Source organism: Vipera ursinii, assembly GCF_947247035.1.
Source record: "Vipera ursinii genome assembly, chromosome: 1".
Taxonomy (NCBI): Eukaryota; Metazoa; Chordata; class Lepidosauria; order Squamata; family Viperidae; genus Vipera; species Vipera ursinii.
This window is the reverse complement of record NC_139512.1, coordinates 318,201,844-318,225,830: the sequence shown is the minus strand read 5'-3', so window position 1 is coordinate 318,225,830 and position 23,987 is coordinate 318,201,844. Positions and strand designations below refer to the sequence as shown.

Sequence of the window (23,987 nt, the reverse complement as noted above, 5' to 3'; positions counted from 1 at the left end):
CAGCACTTGAGTGCATACATAATTATAAATGCTATTCCAGCCTTCAGGATTGTGGCTTCCTTTTGGGCAGTCTGATTGTTCTCATTTGCTTCAATAATTTCTGTCCTTTTGCAGAACTATGACGATCTTGTGTGAAAACTGCAACAAGCCAGTCAGAAGGCGAGAACGCCAGGACTCTGCTCCTATATCTGTTCCCAGGCGGAAGCTCTGTACTCCAAGGCCTTTCAGGTCAGTGAGATGATCTTGCAATCCTTTCTTCCCACTGGGAAGAAGAGGGGAGTGATGCTTGTCACAGGACCCCAACAGTGTTCAATTATTATGTTTGGGACACGATGAAATAGTATGAACATTTCATTCTATGGGTGCCATTGCAATGTACTGTTTCTAAGGCCCATAGTTTGCAATGGTTCTGTACTATTAGTTGGTTCAAAACAGAGCTGCTGTGTTGCTAAGTAGACAGAACACATCCATTTTTCTGGGACCAATTTACTCAGAGAACTGTCTTTTTTATCTATCTCTTAAAATCATCTTCAGAAGCCCTACTCTTCCATGTTTCTATTACTCCTCTTAATTAGAAGAGTTTTTCAATCATGGCAACAGCCTTCATAAAATATTCCCCAACACTATCTTTTTGCCAAGATCATCAACCAACTGAGGTCTATCACATTTAGAGGGCACGAAGTTGGAGTAGAGGCATATACTGTATTTTAAGCAGTTATTTCATTATCCTACCTCTCACTTTTTAATCCCTTTTTAGAGTCTCTGTATTCAGAGATAAGTGAATATATTTTCAGTTACCTAGATCTTTTATGTTTAAATAGTTCCATTAAGTGTAACATCTCCATTTTTAAAAAGCGTGTGCTTAATTTTAGGGTAACTCTATTATTTATTTTTTGCCATATTTGCCATTACCTTTGACATATAGGATATCATTCCCTTTAAATTTATATTTATCATTTTTGGTGAATTGCCCAAAAGAATGTTCTTATCAGGGAACATTTAAATACCATAAAAAGGGATTATATGCTATGAAGTTAGTTACAGCTCTTAGTGACCACATAGATGGACACTTCTTAGAATGAGTTGTAAATTATATATTTAAAATTTTGTTTATATCAGCTTATTAAATGAATTATCTGAACTAAAAATGAGTGGACACCTGTGGGGCAACTACCATACAACTTTTTAAAATAAAATATATTCAGAATGCTTCTTATACAGGATATCCTGCTATATCCTGTTTCTTCAAAAGCCACCTTGATGCTTTTAGCAGTCCACAATCAAAATACAAGGGTAGTAGTTTTCTCTTGCTTTGCTTCCTTGCAACTGGGAATCAAAGACATGGATGGTATCATTACTTTTGGAGAACCAAGAGTTTTGAATATTGCAGAATTAGCACAAGTAAAGAATTACTCTCTGGAAATTAACATGCAGACATGCATCAATACTTTTTCATTAAGCTTAGATTCCTAGAGCAAGGGTGTCAAACTTTCGGCCAGTGGGCCGGTTGCATCATGCGTAGGCTGTGCCCACCCCAGCTCTGGCAATGCAAAAAAAGTTGCATTACGTCACAACATGTCACGTGACACAGCGAGTTTGATACCCATGTCCTAGAGCAGGGGTGTCAAACTCAATTTCATTGAGGGCCGCATCAGCATTGCAGTTGCCCTCAGGGGGCCGGGTGGGTATGGCCAGGGTGGGCATGGCCTACTGGGTGGGCGTGGCTAGAGTGCGTATGGCTTACTGGGTGAGCATGGCCAGCTCTACATCGTTCGCATCAAGGGTGCCTATGGGGGCCTGGGCAGGAGTGGGACAGATCTGAGGGTCTCTGGCAGAAGGAGGGTCTCTGGGCCAGGGCCAAGGCAGTGGGGGCCGTTCCCTCACTGTTTCCAGGATGGCTTCGCGGGCCGCATGAAACCACTTCGCGGGCCGGATCCGGCCCCCGGGCCTTGTGTTTGACATGTCTGTCCTAGAGGATCAGCAACCTCTTCAAACAACTAAAATTATTTGGGGCTTTAAAGAGCAACTTTTTATAAAATGAGCATTAGCAGTCAGTGCAACTGAAGGTGAAATGAGACCAGAATTACTGCATCTTGAAGTGTATCATGCAGTACAAATGGTAATTTCTGGGATCTTTTTAAAGGGTGTTTTCTGTCTGAGAACATTGTAATAATCTAATCTGGTCTACAGAAAATAGATACACATTTCCAGATAGCAAACACTGTTATAAAGCAGGCATTCTGATCTCTGTGAGGAAAACAGAATTCTGATGCTAAGAGGAAGGCAAAGTAGACGTCATCAATCCTGCATTTATCACATAAAGTCGAAGTATTTTTTGCCTGTTTGATCTAATATTTTGTTATATGCAGATATATGGAAGTGCAATATCTCAACCAATCAGCTAAGAGGCTAAGGGGCAGCCTTGACAATAAGTCTCACTAAATGAAGCAGGACCTGCTTCAAAGTAAACCTTTATAGCATTGTGGTAGAAGATTCTCTGCTTTCTAAACCAGCACTCTGTTGTTGCTAGGATTTCTTCAGGGGCCAGATTTTTACGCCCACTAAATAAACACTGCTCATAACAGCTTTATAGGATTAGCACAGCTGTTCCCAAGCCCCTGCAAATCAATTGCTTCCTCTTCTGATAGACAGAGGCATGTGAAGCACTGTATACCAGACGAAGAACAGTGAGTCAGCTATCATGGCTTCACTTTTTAGGACAACGTTACTCAACCTGGTGACTTTTAAGATATGTAGATGAAAACTCCCAGAATTTCCCACCCATGAAACTGACAGAGTACAGTTGCTTTATAAGCTGTGGGTTGTCATGGGAGTAGGTTATGGGCTGAAGTAGATAGTGCAGAATCAAAAATATGAGACTGGTCAGACCTCCAGTGATTACTAAGGGGAATATCCTCAAGGTAGAAAGTTGACTAGTTAATTGGAATTGAGTTTTGGTTACTGTATTAGCATAATCAGCAGTGACTTTTAAAGTACCTCAAATACAACATGTTCTGGATACCTATGATAGAGCAGAGGCATTTGCTTTCAGGCTTATGATAATAATAATTTGCAGTGTGACCCAGGTCCAGCAAGGACTTGGATTAATTTAGTGGTGCACGATGAGCACTTTGGCTTAAGTACAGCTGGACTTAGGCTCCCCACATTTTTTATTTAACAACAAAAAAAAACTGGCTGTAAAGCTGAGCTTACTAAGCCTTACAAGTTCTTTTGATACTTTAAGTTCTTTGCCTCCCATTCCTTACACAAATTAATGGCTGCATGATGGTTGTCATGGGAACATAAGCTACAATGGTGTGTTGCATACTGAATTTTCCCACTGAGTGGCCTGTTTTGGATAACACCAAATCCTCTCAAATCAGTCTGTTCCTTTTCTTGTTTCCCAAATTCTTTGCTGCTGTTGTTTCTTTATTGATCACCATTTTCTAAGGTTTTTTTTAACTCTTCCCTTATAAAAAGAACTTGTAGAGAAAGTAATGAATATTTGGGTTTCTGAAAATCCAATGCTAGCTTACACCTGGAGGAATGTTTCCTCAACTGAATTGGGGATGACTAGACAATAAGAGGCAGACACTTTTAGCTTTCATGTAGATAAAAGGTAGGTAGCAGATGGTGCCCTTTTTCTGAGCCCTGTGTGAAAGCTGCAAATTCTCCTGCTCATTCATGAAAAGCTTGGGATTCCTTTTGTCCTCCTTTGTGCCTCATTCCCTCTTTTGTCAGACTCCTTTCACATCAGCTGCCATGCTGCAGTTTCCAGCTTGACCAGTTCTCCAGCTTTCAGATGTAGTGGAGCAAATGACCAGCTCTCATCGCCAAGAAAATCCTATAGCGCTCACTGCCTTGATTCCTAATTTACTAACATCTCAATAACACCAGGCAAATTGCCTGGCTTCATGCATCACACAAAGCCAAATATATATTTATTGTAGCTCACTGTATGACAAGAGTGCCCTGGCAACATTTTGGAGTTTGGTTTTTTTTGCTTCTCTTAAAGCTGCACTTTAGCCACCCTTCCCCACAAAATTAGATCAGCCCCCAAGGTGCTGGTTTACTGCAAGCTATTAAAATAGAGCTACTTTGAAGAGCCTCTGAGACATGAATGTCATCAGTTTATAGATCTGTGTGAGTAAGGGTTGATTTACTTGCTTTTTTGTTTTTATTTTATTTTGTTTTGCTGATACTGATGGATATATTGTAAACCTCTGAGGATATTCCTGTTTGCAGCAGGTATAAATCCAATAATAATAAATGCTGCCTTTACGTCAGGTGCAGCCTGTGTGAGACAGTCCTGTGTCATTCTTTGTTGTGCTGCTGTTCAAGTAGCATTTTCTCCTTTATTCTTCCATTCCTTGTGGACTGCCTCAAGACGTATGTCTGTTGGCATTTGCAGTCATTACTTGGAATGAACTCAGATGGCTACAATAAGAAACCAACAATGTGGTGAATAGATGGAATAACTAGAGTAGACCAGATCCCTCCAGTAGATGGAGTGAAGTCAATGACTATAAGAAAGCCAAACTAGGTGGGATAGGGATCAGTAATGGGACAGAAAAATTCATGCTGGTATAGTTTTCTGCAGACTCAAGGATGGGAGGAAATCCATTCAAACCTCTTATTCACTTTCTTCTGTTGAACTCATCTTCATTTGTTCTTCCCTACACTAAGTTGGAACTCAGAATGACTGAATGGCTTATTAGCTGTGTCCACATGATGTGCTTTAACCACAAATCAGGCAATGAATTCACAAAATCCTGAGAACTGAGCAAATTGAGTAAATTGTGTTAACTGCAGGGTGAGCATGTCATGCAAGCCTGTCAATAAAAACCATAATGGGAGAACTTTGCCATCACAAAAAGGAGATGTGAGTCCATGAATCATACTAAGCTAGATGCTTTATTTGGCCTTAGCTTATTGTGTTAGTGAATCCAGTAACTGTATATTCAGTGAGCTGGCACACTTTGTCCCCTGATCAATCTGAAACCTTATTCCAGAAAAATGTGCAGCTATTTGAAGGTGCTCTGGAGCTCCTTATGAACAGCCTAATAAACCACACAACTGAAATCCACTGACAGCCTTTTCCATGAATTTTTTGAATCCCTTTTTACACCCATAATGACCACAACTATATGTTATAGCAGCAAATCCCACATTACTTTTTGTCTACTCAGAATTTCCCTTTCTGTGGTTCATTCAAAGGCCTCATGGCAACTAGTAATCAACACTGCTAGTCTTCAAACTCTCCCCAAATTACAGCCTATCCCTCCCCATTAAAACAGCCTTACCAATGAGGACTAAACTTCACTGACATATTGTGAGCTTGCTAGGAATGTTTAATTAGGGCACATTGCATTTCACATGCAAAGGTCAGTCTCAAAGAATAGATGTTTTATGACCATACAGAAATTATGTACTGAAAAAAACTTAGAAAGTTCTATGCTGAACCTGCAATTTGATGCAAGTTTACTTTAGAGTAGGTCCTATTTAATGAAAGGAGTTATTTCTGAGTAAAACATGCATTAGATTCTGCTGTTAGGACAGTGATAAGGAAGACTTTCACACTTTTAAGTGAACATAATAATTATTTTAAGGAAAGCCTTTTTAACACATACAGAATAGGAGTTATAATTAACATTCTGGCTTCATTTGTGAAAGCTGAATGACTTGCTTAAGGCCATGCAGCAAACTGATCACAACTAAGTAGTAGTCAGGGTTCTCAGACTACGGAACATTTCAAATGTTAGTGAGTCCCTTGAGGATGCTGTTGAAAAGCTCTTGTATGTGGCAGTTACAGTGGATACAATCATTAAAAACTGCTTCCCACCCAGTAGGTCTGTTAATGGGCAAAGCTTCATAATACCTGGTGACAGAAATACATGGTAGGGGCATGGCCAATCTCTAAAACAGCTTTGTCCCAAAGGTTTTAGGATGATGGCTGTCATTGTTTCATTGGCCATCCAAGCTGAAGTTAATGAGCCTTGCTTACACAGAGAGAACTGCTGGACACATTCCAACATTTTGATCCCAGGTTCCCATTCTAAATTTTGTATTCCCTAACCCCCTCTTCAGCTATTCAGCTGCCATTTATTTGGCAGATATGTATGAAAATTCTTAGCATGCTGATTCTACTCTGATTTACAGTTTGACTGTGATTAACTAAGGTAAGATAATTTCAACTATTACTTCAGGGCTACCCTTATCATTAGGTATAATGACACAGACAACTCAAGCAGCTGATGACAGCAGCCAAGGAGTAGTTATATACCTGCTGTTTCCTGAGGCAGTGGATTGTGTTTGCTCATTTGGACGGAAAAGCTAGGAAACAACCCATGGGAAGGTTGTAAATAGGCAAGGGAGGGCAAATAAAGCCTTGCCAGGTCCAAATACACGAGTGTACATGTATCCATCCATGCATGCGCAGTTTCTCCACTTTTCCAATTATCTTTCCAGTCTCTTTTTAATGACTCGTCCTACCCAATTTAAAGAAAAGGAATTATGTGAATGTTTTGCGATCAGGCAAAGTACCAGTCATAAAATTAGTTAATTATCATATCATTCCAAAAGGGGAAACCCATAGTGAAGAAAAGAATAATGTTTAACGAAATGTGCTTTTTACCTTAGAGCTATGCACGAGTTCATAATATAAAAACTGCAGAAGTTGACGATATATAAATCAGATCCTCTTTTCCAGTATTTCTGAATCTCAGCAACTGTAAGATGTGTGAACGTCAATTCCCAGAATTCCTCAGCCAATATTTGGAATACTGAGAATTGAAGTCCACACATCTTAAAGTTGCCGAAATTAAGAAACATTGCTCTAATCTATCATGAGGATCAGGAAACATATTTTAAAGGGATGGAAATAGGAGAAGAACAGATCTGTGTGGGTCATACTTTGTACTCTTGCAGGTCAACAAAAGGTGCCTCCAAGGCTCGTCGGGATCAGATCAATGTGGAGCTGCAGACTCTTCGGTCTCTTCTGCCCATCTCTGAACAAGAGAAGGAACAACTTTCATATCTCCACACCATGGCTCTAGTCTGCTTCCATATACGAGAGACTCAACTTTTTAATTCTGGTAAAAGAAAAATCCCAAGTCTCTTTCTGTAACTTGTCTAATGAATGCCAGCTTTAGCCATAATCAAATCATACTGTATTTCTCTAAACATCATTTGACCTTTCTATAAAAGTTTGATTAACTGCAGGTAGAAACTAATATTCAAGGAGTACATTCCATATCATATTGTACAATTTTTCACCTACATAGAGACATATATTGAGATGTGACCAGTGGCCATAGAAGCAATTTACCAGTCTGTATTCAGAAACATAGCTAAGATTGTGAAGGGTTCATGTGTTGATTTTGTTTGTGGGAATGGAAGGGAGAACTGACTATGATGAATGTGAATGCATTTTAGGAATTACAGTACAGTACAGGTAAGTAAAGAAGTAATCACTGCTCCTGAAAATAGAAAGTAGTGAGTCATCACATACTTCAAACTATGATTACCATGTACATCCTGCCATTTCTGTTTCCTGAGAGTCTCAGTCTATCTCATTTCCTGCAGAATTCAGATTTGAAAATGTTCACCTGCAGACACAGAAAACCAAAAAAGTGCAGAGACATTTGTAGTCAAATCTACTGCTGGCCAATCCAGATTTGCTTTGTATGTACCTTATAGGTTCCCTAAACTGTATGTGGATTTCTCTTCGCTTCACACAATTGAATCTGCACTAGCAATAGCACTTAGACATATGTTGCTTCATAGTGCCTAACACCCCTCTCTAAAGGGTTTACAGAGTCAGCAATATTGCCCCCAACAATGGGGGTCTTCATTTTACTGACCTTGGTAGAATGGAAGGCTGAGTCAAACCTGACTTGGTCAGGGTCGAATTGCTGGCAGTTGGCAGAGTTAGCCTGCAATTATACTGCATTCTAACCACTGCACCACCATGGCTCATTATCTCAGATTAGCTGCATATGGAAGGTGCCTAAGACACCCATTCTTTTTCATTTCTGTTTCCAAGACAGGTTTCCTTCCACTTTGGGTGTGTGTGTGAAGTTTTTTGGGGGAGGGATCATATCTAAATATAGGAATGTACATTTACCCCAGTTGAAACTTTATCCAAGCCCTGCCAAAATCAGCTAGCTTCTTGATTCTATCATCTTTTGTAGTTCTCTTGGAGCAACAATTTGATAAGCATTTTCTTCAAACTTCACCCCATGTCTTTGGTCGTTCTGCCCCCAAACGCCTGTAAGTCTGCATGTTACTTTAGAATGCTAATCTTTTCTGCCTGCACATATTGACCCAAGTATAAAAATAGCTGTGACTAATCTACAGCACAGTCATTTGACTTCTATTTAATTAGGTTTTCTGGGAGTCCAACCTGATCCAAAGAAATCCCAGAGTACTGTGCCTACATTAGATGTCCTGGGACCTAACCACTCAGATAGGATCAACAGGGATCAATATCTACCTACACTAGCTATGCTAACTTTTTTCTTATGAATCCTTGTGATTTATTGTCATTTTATCATAACTGATAACTGAAACAGTTGAATAACAACTGCAGTTATTGTCAACTGAGAGGATTTGTATTTGTACTGCCTTGGGAATCAAAGCCCCTCCCTTTATGCTTTGCAATTGCTATAAAAGAATACAGTTATCCTGACATTATGCAAACCTTAACAGTGGCATTTGCAGTGATGGAAGAGGGAGGGTGGGTTCCCCAGCTGATAAGATAATAGACATTGTGTTGTGATCTAAACCAACCTTGGCATGTACAATATCTTGCCTGTTTTTACTCTGTACTGCCTCTGTCTCCGTATGGACATTTCTATCCTCTAAATCTGTTTTGCGAAGGAGCCTCCAATCTCCACTGATCTGTGGGCTCTTCCTTACAACATATGAGGTTAACTTAAACAATATACTTCATTCCAGACCTTACCTTAGCACTGGATGTTTATCAGGGCTTTTCAACCAGTGGTATGAGTACCACCTGTGGTACCTTGGCACCTGGCAGGTGGTACACGACCATCCTAGAAAAGTTGTAGCGGGGGAGGGTAATGGCAGCACCACACAAGCCTGAGCAAGAGATGGCTGGAGCTGCAGGGCTGTCAGGGCTCAGCAGAAGCTCCAGGATCAGTGCAGGCCTCCAGCTGGAGCTCGGGGCTGGTCCTGGCGCTTTTGCTGAGCCCAGAAGAAGCGCCGAACAGCTGGAATGTTGCAGCATCTCCAGGGTCTTGTGATTTACATTCAAATGCTTGGCAACTGATTCATATTTATGATGGTCACAGTGTCCCAGGGTCATGTGAAGTGACCAAAACCTGCTTCAACCACCCAGCAGATTGGGGGGGAATAAAAACCAAACACGCCCCCACCCCCCACCCCCCGCTGCCAATCCTCAACAGAAATGCTCACAACAATGAAAACATCGGACAGGAGGAAGAGCGCCGCCGGGTGGGCAGGCAGGTGTCTTGTTCGGCTGTGGTTTGAGGGGGCACTTTTTTCGGTGCCATTGTAACTTCGAACAGTCACTAAGCGAACTGTTGTAAGTCAAGGACTACCTGTACTTCATCGCTTTTTTCCTTTTTTTTTTTGGTCATCAAGTTTTTGACACCTTGCTAGGCGACTGGTGGTACTTGGATATTGCCATATCCTAAAAGTGGTACAGTGGGTGAAAAGGTTGAAAAGCCCTGGTTTATGTCTATGGGGAGAAACAACTTATAGCCTCTGGATTGCAAGTATGCCTAGTGAGTGTTCTGCAATTCTCTGAGAATTTCACACTCATTCCATACCTCAAATGCTTCACTGACTAGGAAAAGATTTTTTTAACATGTATTATTTTTTCTCTCCACTTTTACATCATAGCTCCATCTACTTTTACAGTTGAGTGCAGATTTCTGGCTGCAAAACGAAATGATTTGCAACATTTGGCTAGTAAAAATGTTCCCGTTATAATCCTTTGGAGGGTTTAAATCTCTTCATACATATTTTTCAGAGCGGTATATTCCAAAGAGAACTCTTTACGGTGTTTTTACTATTTGTTATGGTTTTAAGTCATTCAAATATCACATATGCATCCTACTTACCATAAGTTTGCACTTGCAATTTAAATATATGTGGATGTATGATCAGAAAATGAAAATAGAGAAAAGAACTGATTCCATGTGTTACTAATGTCTGGTGCTGATTTCCCCCCCCCAAAAAAAAACTTCAATGAATTTCAAACATGGATCTGCATTGTGTATAATTTGCATCCTTACTTGGGCTTAAGGGACGCATAGAATAGGCCATAAAATGCAGCCATACTGCATGCAACAGCTGGCATTATCAACTCCGACATATTTTCCATCATATCTTGTTTCCCCAAAGGTATCTTTTACCTGCAGAGCTTTTTCTGTTTTCCCTTTTATTTTGATTTTTTTTTTCTTTTGAGGATCAGAGCAGAAACCAACGGGCCTTTGTATTTTTAATTCTTCTGGTATCTATATTTTTGCAATACCCTGAGATACCCCGAGAAAACGAAAGACACAATGACCTTCATATTTTGTCATAATTATATTTGAAGATGGGCAGGCTCTGTTTTTTGTTTTTTTTTGCTCAATGCATTTCCTGAGAAAAGATTTTTCCCTATCTAAAATATGAGGGAAGAGCTCATCTGGCAGAAAACAAGCCAGACTTGCATCAGTTTCACTACATCTGATCCTGTGGGGGGAAAAAAAATCACCGTACTAGATCAATTAGCAAAACTGACTAGACAATTGATGACTCATCCTGTAAGAGAAATTTTCTTACCTAAACAGAGAAACAGAATTACCATGGCTGGGCAAAAAAAAAAACCAATGGGAGCAGGAGTGACTTCCAACTTTCTGCTGGGTTCCCGTTTGACTTCGCTTTTTGGGAACCTGGCAAGGAGCACCGGAAATCATGATCATATGATAACTATGGTGACAATGCTACAACTTTGTGAACACAACCGATGTGAACATCCTTAAAATTCCAGTTACGCAGGAGTAATGGATCCTGAGTTTCATACACATTTTTTAAGCTAGAAGATTTGGATGTACCTTGATTCAAAATTTTTGCAGGATCCAGTCTGAGCCAGTCACCAGGATCAAAGGTTTATTCTTCCAAGCTTTCGGGCTTATGCCAGAAGCCATCATCAGGAAACTTCTCTCTCTCAAGTCTATGCGCACTGGGCTGCTCTGTGCATTGATTTTATATGGTTCCTGGTTGTGTGTAGTTTTTAATTGTTAATTAGCATGTTGATGGCTGGTTGTTGTTTTTTTCCTTGTGCCACAGCTCCTAAGTAAATCAACACTCCTATTGACTGACAAGGGGCCCAATTCCTAGGCTTCAATAATTTCTCTGGCTATTTTTGTCCCTGGTCGACCAACAATTATAGTTGTTGTGAAACTGAATGCATGTCCTTGTGTGTATGAGGGCAGGAAATTGTTGCTTTCTTCCATGTAGAGTTTTACCCAATGATGTGTCGAATCCATGTACCACTCTCTTGTTTTCCCAGGCCCACATCAAATGACATCTGAAGAACCAGCTTATGCTACTGCTGCTATTGCAGATCCAGAACTGGTGCATTCACTTTCTGGGTTCATTCTAGCTCTCACTGCAAAGGGCAAATTGGCCTATCTCTCTGAGAATGTAACACATTTCCTTGGGTTTTCTGTGGTAAGCATCAATATTACAGAAGGTGAGGCACCCCATCATGCCTTATACTTAGCATGGACTTTAGAGATTAGATTTGGCAGGAATATAATGGAACTTTCCTTTCTGCTGCTAGTCCATTTTGTGTAATAGTGGTTTAAGATTGAATGAAAGAACCTTTCTAGCATAGTTACCCAATATTCTTTTAAACAGAAATGGTTCAGATTTTGGCATGCAAACTATGTTTCCTACTGTTAGCAACTATTAAATGTTAGAGTGTCATTTGCTTAAAACCCTGAAGCTTTTGTTAGAGCCCTGCAGGATCTAAATATTCTTTTAAAAATGCTTAACTTTCAGGACCATATTTTCAGACTGAAATAGCACTTATTCCTAACAGATTCTTAGAGCAAAAGATCATTGCAAATAAGATATTTTATCATGGTTTTTTTCTAGGTAGAACTCCTAGCACAAGGCAACTCCATCTTCGATCTCCTGAACAGCACAGCAAGCCGGATCATACAAGAAAAACTCTGCTTTGCCCATCAGCATCCAGGCATTGGTGAGGACAAGAAGGGGTTGGCAAAAGGTCTTTCCAGCTAGGGGGAAACTGGATCTTTTTTTCTGAGATAGCAATTTTTTCTAAGCACTGAGTTCAAATGTTCTCCATTTTGAGTTGGCAAAAAACAATGCTGGCATAATGTTTGCTGCCTATTGCCAATCCATATGCTGCTTCTGCTGCATCAATTCTGAGTCTTGATTTGTGTGTTACACTAATAATATGGTCTGTATAATTTTGACTCAGTGCTGGAATTCCTAAAGTTGTGGCAAGCAACTTAGAAATAAATCACTAACTCACGCTGAACTCTGCTTCCTTCTTTGCTTATGCAAGACAATTGTAGCTTGCCTAAACTAAGTGGGAATACATTTTGATAGGGCTCTTGCCTTGTATAGGCAATGCGGAAGTGCTGTTAAACCTGAGGTTTGCTCTTTGTTTGCCAGAACAAGCCAGAGTGGGTGGCCAACAATGAGCAGTTGTGCTACCAAAAAGTGTAAGAAACCTTGTTGACAAACATATTGAAAAATAATTATTATTATCCTACTTTAATCCTAGGGAAATCAATAGTTTTATTTGTGGTGGCTAGCTTTAGGCTAAGGCTGAGTAGACACTGGCCTAGGGCACCAAAACCAATACCACCTCTCCTTCTGAATCATTCTAAAAATGCAAGTCTTTGCATTGATGAGCAAGTTGATATGGTCTAAGAGTGCCATATATCCTTGAGCCAGAGCTAGTTTGGAATGTTAGTTCATTTATATCATTTATCAGGCAGAGTTTTGAGAACCCTGTAGTGTACCGTATGGATCCAAACAACTGAGGGTTATTAATTCGTTTCAGCAAACTGTACCCCTATTTTTGTTTGAAGATCCTTCATTCTTGAAAGACACATCTAAAAGATGCAGTTTCCTCTCCTTCCCAGCCTACAGCAGAAGACAGTTATCTTGAGGTTTTACTGATGCGATATGGAAATAATCCACCTTCTCCCAAAACCAATATTGCTTTATGCATGTTCAGTATTACTTCTGCTGCAATCAGGGTGATGAAAGGATTGGAATCTTCCCAGCTCCTTTTGACAGCTTTTGGTTATTGTGGAGATACCCATTTCTCTCCTACTCCAAGGCCATTTTAGTTTATGCTATATGACATCAGGAGAGGAGTAGCAGTACCCACATTGCTTGCGAAAGTGGTAGACTCCTAGATGCTCTCTAGAGCAAACTGCCTATCAGTTGGGCACTTACAGATCTGGCAGACAGGTTGCACCAGAATTTCTACCGTACTTGTATTGTTATCTCCTCAGCCCCAGCCTTGTTACTTGAGCCAAATGGTGGATATTCTTCCTACAAATTGAAAAAGCTCTGATGATTATATCTAAATGTGTCTAGAATAAACTATTATTTCTGATGCATAAATCTGGTCTATATTTAATCAGAGTGCCTCCAGGAGAGGCAAATATTAAATAGGGTTGCTGTCTTGTTCAAAGAAAAAGGAGAAATATGCTAAATTTTCTCCATTCTAGTATTCTCCCATTCAGAAATTTTATTTCCACATTTTTGTGTTGCTTATGGAGAAAAAGTTATGGGTATCAGATTTTCATGCTGTTAGAAAGGGGAAATTTTAATTGCAGCTGGGGCAATAAGAAGACATTTCTTTTTCAATGTACTGCATTATAATACAAGCAATAATAAAAAAGCAAAATATTAAAAGGGATCTGTAAATAACTTGCAGTATTTTTCCTCTTACGTTACTACCATAGTTAAAAACTGTTAACCCTGTTTCAGTTTTTTGCTTCCTTAAAAATTTGCAGCATAATCTCATCCAGAGCCATATATACTGTATGAAATGGATGGTTATATAATTTGAATAATAAATAAATAATTTAAAATCACAAAAATTTGGAGCAACACCTTTCTGGAATTACTTTTTCTTATCTGGGCCAACTGTTTGTACGAATCTTTTTTTTATGGGGGGGGGAGTTTCTGTATATAGGTACAGTACTCAGTAACCAGAATTATAAAGACTGGGTAAAGTGAAATGCATAGAATTATAGTAAAATTGAAAGCTAATTAGAAAACTATCATAACCTGTTCTTAAGTTGTCAGCCATGAATGTGAGAGAAAAGGTTCAGTTTATAATTTATGCTAAATTGTAACTTGTTTATTGAATAGTCTATGATTGAGTTCACCCAACACATTAAATCAAAAACAAATCACATGACAGTTTACATGATTACACTTTATCAGGCAGTGCAAATTTCAATCTGACATTAAATTGCAAGTATTCTTCTCGATTTTATTCTGCAGAAATTGAGTTCATCACTGAAATGCGTACCTCAAGAGCCTTTCGGGTTAAGTATGGAAGGAACCGTCCAATAGTCATGCGGGGCAGATTCCTCCCACTTGACACACAATTGACTTCCGCCTCTCCTGCTCTGACTTTTGTTGCTTTCTGTGCTCCTGTGCTTCATGCGGTTGAAGAAGGGAACAATATGTCCCAGAACTTCACCTTCCAGAGCCAGCATACATTAGATATGAAGATTGCTGAAATGACTGAAAAGTAAGACCAAATTTTTTGGGTGTGCATCTACCTGGAGATGATATGGATAAAATTGCCAGTGTCCAGAAAAGGGTGTTTTACCTTGCATTCATTAGCAGATAGTTATCTGTAGCATGAAGACTTGGTAATACATGATGATTACAAAGTATAAAACCCATAGAATCAAGGCTAAATATAGTACAGGTAGTCCTTGATTTATGTCCCTAATGGAGCCCACAATTTCACTCATACGTTATGCTGTTTATAAAGCAGGTCACCATGTGATTACACCCAACTTTATGACCTTTTTAATGGCAGTTGTTAAAGAAACCCATTGTTTGCTATGGGGTGTTTTTTTTGCCAGGGACTGGAGGTAAACATGGCAAAAGCTTTGTAAATTGCAGTCATATGACAGGGGGTACTGCAAAGAAGCTATTAAGAGTTGTGGTGGCACAGTGGTTAGAATGCAGTGTTCCAGGCTAATTCTGCTGACTGCCAGCAGTTCGATTCTCACTGGCTCAAGGTTGACTCCACCTTCCATCCTTCCGAGGTCAGTAAAATGAGGACCCAGATTGTTGGGGGCAATATGCTGACTGTACACTGCTTAAAGAGGATTATAAAATACTATGAAGTGGTATATACTGTAAGTCTAAGTGTATTGCTATAAAGGAGGACTGGTTGCTGAGCACCCAAAGTGAGGTCATGTGATTTTGGGGGTGCAGACATCAGAACTTTGAATTTAGGTTGTAAGTACCATTTTCGGGGTCTGTCATAACTTTGAGCACTTGCTAAGAGGCTGATCATAAGTCAAGGACAATTGGCAATTCTATTCTGAATAATAGCTTTTCTAAGAATAGATATACACTTGATGTTTATCTATCATAATTGCTCACTTTACAACAGAAATATCACAAGGATATTGTTTATTAAATTAGGTGATACATGTTCTTTTCTCAATTCAGTGTTGTTTATCACCTTGGTTATAAGAAAGAAGAATTAATTGGTCAGTCTTGGTATTGTTTCCTGCATCCTGAAGATACTGGAAGAGGGGCAGAGATGCACAGAAACCTGAGTGAGTACTGCATTTGGGAGAGACTAATATCCTTCATTGGAGTCTGGTGAAGGAACGATTGCACATTTCTGCTGTATCGTAAGTATTTCCAATGAGCAACGTACAGCAGTTTTTACATGGGCCATTAAAAATCCCATTATTCCTAATAATTCATCATATTATCTGAAGACAGCGGGAACCGTTATTTAACAACATATTCTTTGTTAACTATTGGACAGTGTCCCTTATTCTGTTCATTACATCTGTAAACCACCAATGAAACACAAATGTTACAAATAAATAACATTTATGAATGGGTTACAAATTAAAAGCATGTACATGAGACCAATAAAACAGGTCCTATAAAAACAAAATACAGCTAGCTGTGCGATACTACATAATAAAACCAGCAACCTTTCTCAGCCAGTCATCTTCAAATATATTAGACTCCCATTCCACAGTATATGGCCAGAATGGTCAGCCATGCAGCCAAGGATTTTTGGTAGTTTTAATTCAATCTCAACATTCTGAAGAATTGCCCTAAGGTAATATTTCTCAGACTTGGCAACTTTAAGATGTGAGGATTTCAACTCCCAGTAGCCTGGCTGAGGAATACTGAGAGTTGAAGTCCCCACATCTTAAAAGTTGCCAAGTTTGAGAAACATGGTGCTAGACTCTACCCCCCAATTGCTTCTTTCATAATTGTTAGTTTTGTAAAAGTCTGGTTCCTGCTTCCATCTCTGCTACACCTACCTAAGATAAATGTTAAGACTTTCACAACATTTCACAAATCTGCACAACACTTGAGGTGATATTGATATGATCTACTTGTTGTTAGTAACCATCTTTTAGTAGGAATCTGGACATAACAAAATGATAATCTTTCATACCTATTACAAGTCACGTTGCCCAAATAATCTTAGGCATGAATCAACTTCAGTATATTTATATGTGGACCTTCTATCATTGGCTTGCCCTACTGAGTTGTAATGGTTGCAGAAAAAATATGTGAACTGATGTGAGAACTTAGAGGAGGAGTATCTAAATGCTATGTATCACCCTTGCAGTCATACCAAATTCCAATCCAAGTATATTTTGGAAGTCTTAAAAGATATATATTTAGAATTCATAACTAAATAAATCCCTTTTGAAATCCTTGGTAATATAGAAAAATGGAAGAGATTTCACTTAATCTAGGCTCCTTCTTTCTTCCTGTTATGTTGCTACATTAAATGGCTTATCTGGGTATTTATTTTAAATGTTTATAGTTTCAGCACAGAGAACTGGGAAAAGCAATCAGCATGTAATCATACGTTTATGCTGCAAGGACCTGAGCTGGGTCTGGGTGCAAGTCACTGCAGCGATGGAGAACGGAAAAGGAAAGCTGATCACTTGCACAAACCACATCCTCAGGTAAAAACATTGACAGCTCAAGTGATATTTAAACCATAGGTCCCCAACCTTTTGGGCACCAGGGACCAGTTCTGTGGAGAGAGGTTTTTCCACGGACACACAGTCCGTGTGTGCTGCCTGCATCCCGCGGATGGGGCTTTGCTTGTTTGTGTGGCACGGACTGGGGGTTGGGGACCCCTGTGCTAAACCATAATGTGGTTTGTTTCATTTGTGGGTTGAATATTGCATAAACTCAGCTACTTGTCGTTGATTACATGTGCCATGTGGACTACTATTAGACGTTTAGAGTGAAATGGCTGCAACAATCACCTGCATCATACTATCATCCAATCATTATCATCCTGTGTATCCCCATGGTTTGCTGAATAAACCACAACTGACTGGTTTCACACATTTGTGTGAAGTCTTAAACCATGATTTACAAAGCACAGTAGCTGACATTACTAACCCATAAACAAACCACATAATGGCTTAGCAAGATGTAGAGACTTACTATTTGTAAATCATAGTTTTGGGTTGAGCATAAAGTTTGAATCTGTTACTTGTGGCTTATTCAACAAACTGGAGAAAGTACAGCAGGACAATAATTGGATGACATGGTAATATCATGTCAATAAAATCAATAAAAATTCCCCACTAGAGCAGACTTCCTGATCCTATTCATTTTCAGGTCTGCTGGAGGAAGGCAGCTGGCAGAAATGAGATGGGAGGTAAGAAGCAATGGGTGAAATAAGCGATAGCTCTGTTGAAGGAAATAGAAGCATTTATGATTTCTGGTCTGCAATCAGAAATGTCTGTTTAGAGACCTCCAGTCTAACACAGAAATAAATGCTACCACAAATGCCATTTATTCATTTATTCATTTATTTATTTATTTATTTATTTATTTATTTATTTATTTATTTATTTATTTATTTGTTTGTTTGTTTGATTTATATACCGCCCTTCTCCCGAAGGACTCAGGGCGGTGTACAGGGCAACAAAATAAGAATACAGGATACAAGATTTAAAGTTAAATGATTGTGCCCAATGTAGTAGGTTAGTTAAAAAAAATTAGATGAAAAGGTTGGATAAAATAATGAAGTGATTTTTCTCAAGTGTCTGTGAAAGCAGGACACTACCTGGACACTACCAGGACGTGGTAGCTCAGTGGGTTAGGACGCTGAGCTTGTCGATCAGAAGGTCGGCAGTTTGGCGGGTCGAATCCCGAGTGCCGTGTAACAGAGTGAGTGCCTGTTACTCGTCCCAGCTTCTGCCGACCTAGCAGTTCGAAAGCACGTGAAAATGCAAGTAGAAAAATAGGGACCACTACGGTGGGAAGGTAACAGCGTTCCGTGCGCCTTTGGCGTCTAGTCATGCCAGCCACATGACCATGGAGACGTCCTCGGACAAGCGCTGGCTCTTCGGCTTTGAAACGGAGATGAGCACCGGCCCCTAGAGTTGGAAACGACTAGCACGCATGTGCGGGGGAACTTTTACCTTTACCTTTACCTAAATCAAAGATAAGCATATTAAACTATTACAATAGTTCTTCAAATCATACTCTCTATTGAATTTAGTATCATTTTATCAAGAATTCTGTTGCTTATATTGATTAACTGAAAAAATAGATCTATGAAAACCTCAAAGTCTCCTATGAATCAATTTGATCTGTGATGACTCTAGGGAGACAGAGAGAGAGGTGGGGGAGAGAGACTAGCTTACAACCCTTCAATTTCATGGTGGTCTATATAACTAAGTCTAATCATCTTTAATTTTTCTAAGATCAGTCAGATTCTGCTAGGTCTCACACAAACTATGTCAACATCAGAATGCTTTCCAATATAGATTATACTTTCTCAGCCTGGTGTTCTTCAGGCATTTTTAAACTACCATTTCTAAATCTCCCAGTTAATTTTGTCCCTACAGAATTATAATTGCTGAAGGAATTGTCAATTCAGATCAAAATATTTTCTGCAAGTGATGCTTGAATTTAGTTTCCAGGCTCCTTATTTTTCTCCTAACACATTGCTTATGTTTGCAATCAGAGTTAGCTCAGTGTTAGATTGGTTTTACAAATGGCTTCTTTTGCTTCCTATGCTGCATTATTAATGTTCATAATGATATTTGGGGCATCAACTGTGAAAATGCCCTGAAGCTTGTAGTTCAGTTTTCTTACAGTATATATAATAAATAAAAGCTACATTTAGCCTCGCTGGCGAGGCCTGTGACTTTGTGTGATTTCCAGTCATGTTCGACTCCATGGAACTGTTTATATTCTCACAGGGACAAAGCAGCTCTCTATATCCAGAACCAAGACTCCTCAGACAGAGGTGTTTTTCCAGCTTCCTTAAAACAAAGCCATTGTTTTGGAAACACACTACAGCCACTGAAGCCAAAGGAAGTCAACTTTTTCCTTCAAGAACCAGCCAGGGAAGAGGCACTTGAATATTCTTCTTCTCAACTTCCAGAGGCTTGTAACGTAAAGTTGGTTCCTGATCCTCTTCAGTCTCCATTTCCAATCGGTATGACTGTCCCTAGCAGGAAGATTGAAGCCGTCAGTGCGGAGTTGTCTCAAGAAACCCAATTTCCCCTTCCCTCTGCTGAAGGGCACAAGTATCTCTCATGCCCAGAAACTGAGGATAGGCTGACCTGTTGCAATCCTGGTGGTCTTTGCTCTCCAGAATACACATTTTCCTCTGACAGCAGTTTTTCTATAGACTCTTCTCCTTTATTTGCAGAAAGGCCATCTACAGTATTGTTTCCAGCAATGAATATGAGCCTTGATTCAGACAGATGGGCTATCAGTATGCTAGCTGATCAAATCCGCTCCCTGGCTGAAGTCTTCTCTCAATACACCAAGCAAAGGTCTCAGGAGTCTCTTGGCATTCACTGGCCTGGGCATCCTGCTGAGGCTGCCCCTCTAGGGGCAAGACAGGACTTGGGGGCTAATGGAGCCATTAACTTTTCAGAAGAAATATCAGTGGATGAAGGAACCATCACCAGTATTTTAAACAATTTCTTAGATCATGATGTCCAGAACCAAGCCAGTTCTGAACAGAGACCAACAGGCCATCTTCACTTAGCGAATACCCAGTTGCAGCTTTCTATGCACCAGACACTTGTACCAGAAACAACTCCTTTGTCTTTCTCTGAAACATCTGATTCCAATCTGCCTGATTCCCAGTGGGATGGAAAATTCTGTAACATATATCAGCAAGGTATGGCTCTGCTTTTATCACAGTAGTACCATTTAAAAAATATACAACCACTGAAGTTAATACGATCCTGCATAGACTTTGTCATGTTTGACTTAGGGTAGCATCTGATTATTTTTTTAGATGAAATCCACTGTGCACACCCATGTGTATACTATCTCTCTCTGTGTACACACACACACACACACACACACACATCACAGTTTTCTTTTGGGGTAAACAATGTTATGCAAAAAGGAAGAAAAGGAATAAGTGATAGTAAGTCAAAGAAATTAAAGTTATAAGAGAAGACAAAGAATGGGGAACAGATCTTATCACTACTCAATGATTTCTATATTTTTATACATTCTCAACAATCAATATGGTATTAGTTCATCTTTTTATATGCTAGCATTTTCATTATTAATTACTTCCTGCAGTTCCATTCCACAAATTCAAATTATCTTCATTCAGATTACTACATCATTTCCCTTTCACAAGTGACACAACATACCTATCCCAAAGGTGCTTTTTCAAGAGACAACTGGACTTTTCCCCTTTTCTTTGAAGACTTTTCCCTTTCACCCAAGAAGCATCTTCAGCTCTGACTGGATTGTGGGGAATGGAAGAATTTATATTCCTTGCAGACAGTTGGTCATTTGCATTCTTTTAGAGAATTCTGGAGGTTTATCTGTGTCCTCAGGGTCACCTGAGTAGTGCAAATGGATGTAGAGCCTTCTTGGAACTGCTGAAAGGCCTGTGTTGTAGACTGAAGATAAAAGATGTAGTATTCCTCCTTTGTTGAGAGAGGGCTGTTCAGTTTTGACATAAATGGCCTCTTTGACCCCCTCTTTCAAACCAGCGGTCCTCTCTGTCCAAAAAGTGGCCTTTGCTGTCTTCAAAAAAGTGGCCTTTGTTTTTTAAATGCAGATGGACTGCTGAATCTTGTCTTGATGGGGTTTGTTCTCCTATGCATTGTACTACGTATATCAGTTTGTGTCTGGGTGTTTGTGTCTGGATAAAATCTTGGAGTGGATAAAACACTCAGACAAAAACTGAGCAACGTGGTATATGTGGTACAATGCAGTGAGACATTGGGGAAACTAAACAACCACTTCATAAATGCATGGCACAACATAGGGGAAAAAATCCATCAGGACACGATTCAGCAGTCCATCTGCATTTAAAAGACAAAGGCCACTTTTTTGAAGACAGCAAAGTCCACATTTTGGACAGAGAGGACTGCTGGTTTGAAAGAGGGTTCAAAGAGACCATCTGTCAAAATTGAACAGCCCTCTCTCAACAGAGGTGGAGGGATACAATATCATCTATCTCCAGTCTACAACACACTCCTTTCAGAAGTTCCAAGAAGGCTCCACATCCATTTGCACTACTCAGGTGACCGTGAAGACACAGATAAACCACAGTGGCCTCAAAATTCTCTAAAAGAATGCAAATGACCAGCTGTCTGCAAGGAATATAAATCATCCCATTCCCCACCATCCAGTCAGAGCTGAAGATGCTTCTTGGATGAGAAGCGAAACATCATCAAAGCAAAGCAAGAAAGTCCAGTGGCCTCTTGAAAAAGCACCTTTGGGACAACCATGACCTGGATGACTGAGAATCTCCATAGACATACAGCATACCTATGGTTTTTTCCCCCATTTCATTAACTCATGCTTTTTATCACTTATTTGACTTACATCCCAAACCACAATCTTCCATACGCCATAGTCTTTACCACTTAGGCCCATAGATGTTGATTTCTACTGATTAATAGTCTTTCATATAATGATTTTAGCAAGATAACATGCAGACTAAGTTCCCAGTCTTAATCATACCCATTTCACATTGAGCATTTCCTGCTCATAGTAATAACAGTTTGTTTGTTTTTAATCATTTAGTCGTGTCTGACTCTTAGTAACTCTATAGGCAAGTGCTCTCCATGCTATCCTCTCAAGCACTGCTTCTTTCAATTGTTGCATATTCAACTTTGCATCAGGTTTGATGTTATCAAGTCAGTGTGTTCTTTGCTTGCCCCTTCTTTGTCCACTAGCCATTCCTGGTATCATTGCCTTCTCCAATGAATTCACAAGCATAACATGCCCAATATAATTTAATAATACTGTAATAATACCATAAAAATGTATTGGGCAATTTTGATCTATTTAGCACAAACATGTCCATATTGCTTTAAGCAAGGGGGAATCTCTATTCTAGACACTACCTTAGAAGTGAACATTCCTCAGAAGTGAACATACTGTTGCCCACATCTCATGACACAGGGGTCATATACAGTGTAAATAATGCACATCCAGGATGTTGTATACCTAATTATTGTGATGTGTAAATCATGATTTATATCATGAAATGTGCAACCTGAAGCCCAGGATTACAGGTAGCTCATGTCCCCCCCCCAACTTTTTTTCTTTTTCTTTGGCAAATTTATGAACACCGTTGCCAAAAACTGGTATTATTTCTGGCAATTTATTCTGAAAAATATCAAAAAACTAAAGTTTAAGCCCAAAGTAGGGTTAATACAATTTATAAGCGTGCAAAACCTTGAAATTTCCTCTCCCAGAATCAATGGAAAAGCCAGATTCAGGTAACCAAGGTCTTACACTAATTGAACCGCTGCAGTGATACAATTGAGAAATGCAGCAAGAAAAGTCATTAAAAATGGGGCAAAACTCACTTAACAAACGCCTCACTTTGCAACATAACATTTAGGCTCAGTTGAGGTTGTAAGTAGAGGACTACCTGTATTCCACCCCAGTCACGCTCCCAACCTCAGGTTTGAAGGGGAGCATCAGAGAAAGAAATTCCCTGTGGACTGTCAGGTAACTGAACAAGCGTGCCCTTTCCTATTCTTCTTCTTCCACTCCACAGGGGCCCAAGCAGAGGAAGCCGCCGCTTTCTGTTGACCTTCCAGAGGTGCCAACGCTTGCACATCAGTCACGCGCGCCTTCCAACACGACTTAGGTCAGGGGTAGGCAACCTCGGCTCTTTTAGGACTCATGGACTTCAACTCCCAGAATTCCCGAGTCAGCATAGCTGACTCGGGAATTCTGGGAGTTGAAGTCCATGAGTCCTAAAAGAGCCGAGGTTGCCTACCCTTGGACCTAGTAGGTGCAACCCATTTCTGTTGGCGTAATTAAGAGTAAATCAGTGAACGTGGCACAAGATTCAGAGGAACGGAGCTCCCTGGACCTGGAGGGAGGAAGGATGGAAGGGAATTGGCACCAAATCAAGCCAACGGATATAGCCGAACCGCCCGAATTACTTTTCCTGTTTATTCCTGATGCTGCGGAGAGCAAAGCGAAACGACTGACTAACAACCCGCTCTTGAGAACAAATAGACGAGGCGGGTGGGAGCTTGTTGCGGGGTTTCTTGCGGGGGAGCGGGCTCGCCCGGTTGTTTGTAAATAAAGGCATTACGGTAAAAAAAAAACCACAACCCTTTCCAAGCAATTTCTGTTTATTCGAATGACGTCAAGAGGAAGGGCGGGGTGGAGCCCCGGGGAAGCGGGCTCTCTTCGGGAAAGCTCCTCCTTGCCCTCCCCCATCCGGAGTGGTG

At 40.0% G+C, this 23,987-nt stretch overlaps 1 protein-coding gene across 1 annotated transcript; it reads left to right on the top strand.

The window, feature by feature from the left end:
* Positions 1 to 105: 105 nt before the first annotated feature.
* On the top strand, positions 106 to 23,842 carry LOC310638562 (neuronal PAS domain-containing protein 4-like). Its single transcript, XM_083359728.1, has 9 exons — positions 106 to 228; positions 6,928 to 7,094; positions 11,546 to 11,706; positions 12,136 to 12,241; positions 14,539 to 14,791; positions 15,733 to 15,842; positions 17,090 to 17,234; positions 19,500 to 20,434; positions 23,300 to 23,842. Exons 1-9 carry the CDS (start codon positions 119 to 121, stop codon positions 23,332 to 23,334), a joined length of 2,022 nt encoding a protein of 673 aa, XP_083215854.1. The 5' UTR covers positions 106 to 118; the 3' UTR covers positions 23,335 to 23,842.
* The last annotated feature ends 145 nt before the right edge of the window (positions 23,843 to 23,987 follow it).

Bases quoted from the DNA above. Each gene is read 5' to 3' on its own strand.
- LOC310638562 (XM_083359728.1), top strand. From the start codon at position 119: ATGACGATCTTGTGTGAAAACTGCAACAAGCCAGTCAGAAGGCGAGAA. The intron at 17,235-19,499 runs GTAAAAACATTG...ATATTCTCACAG, and splicing joins TGCACAAACCACATCCTCAG to GGACAAAGCAGCTCTCTATA. The intron at 20,435-23,299 runs GTATGGCTCTGC...TCCACTCCACAG, and splicing joins CTGTAACATATATCAGCAAG to GGGCCCAAGCAGAGGAAGCC.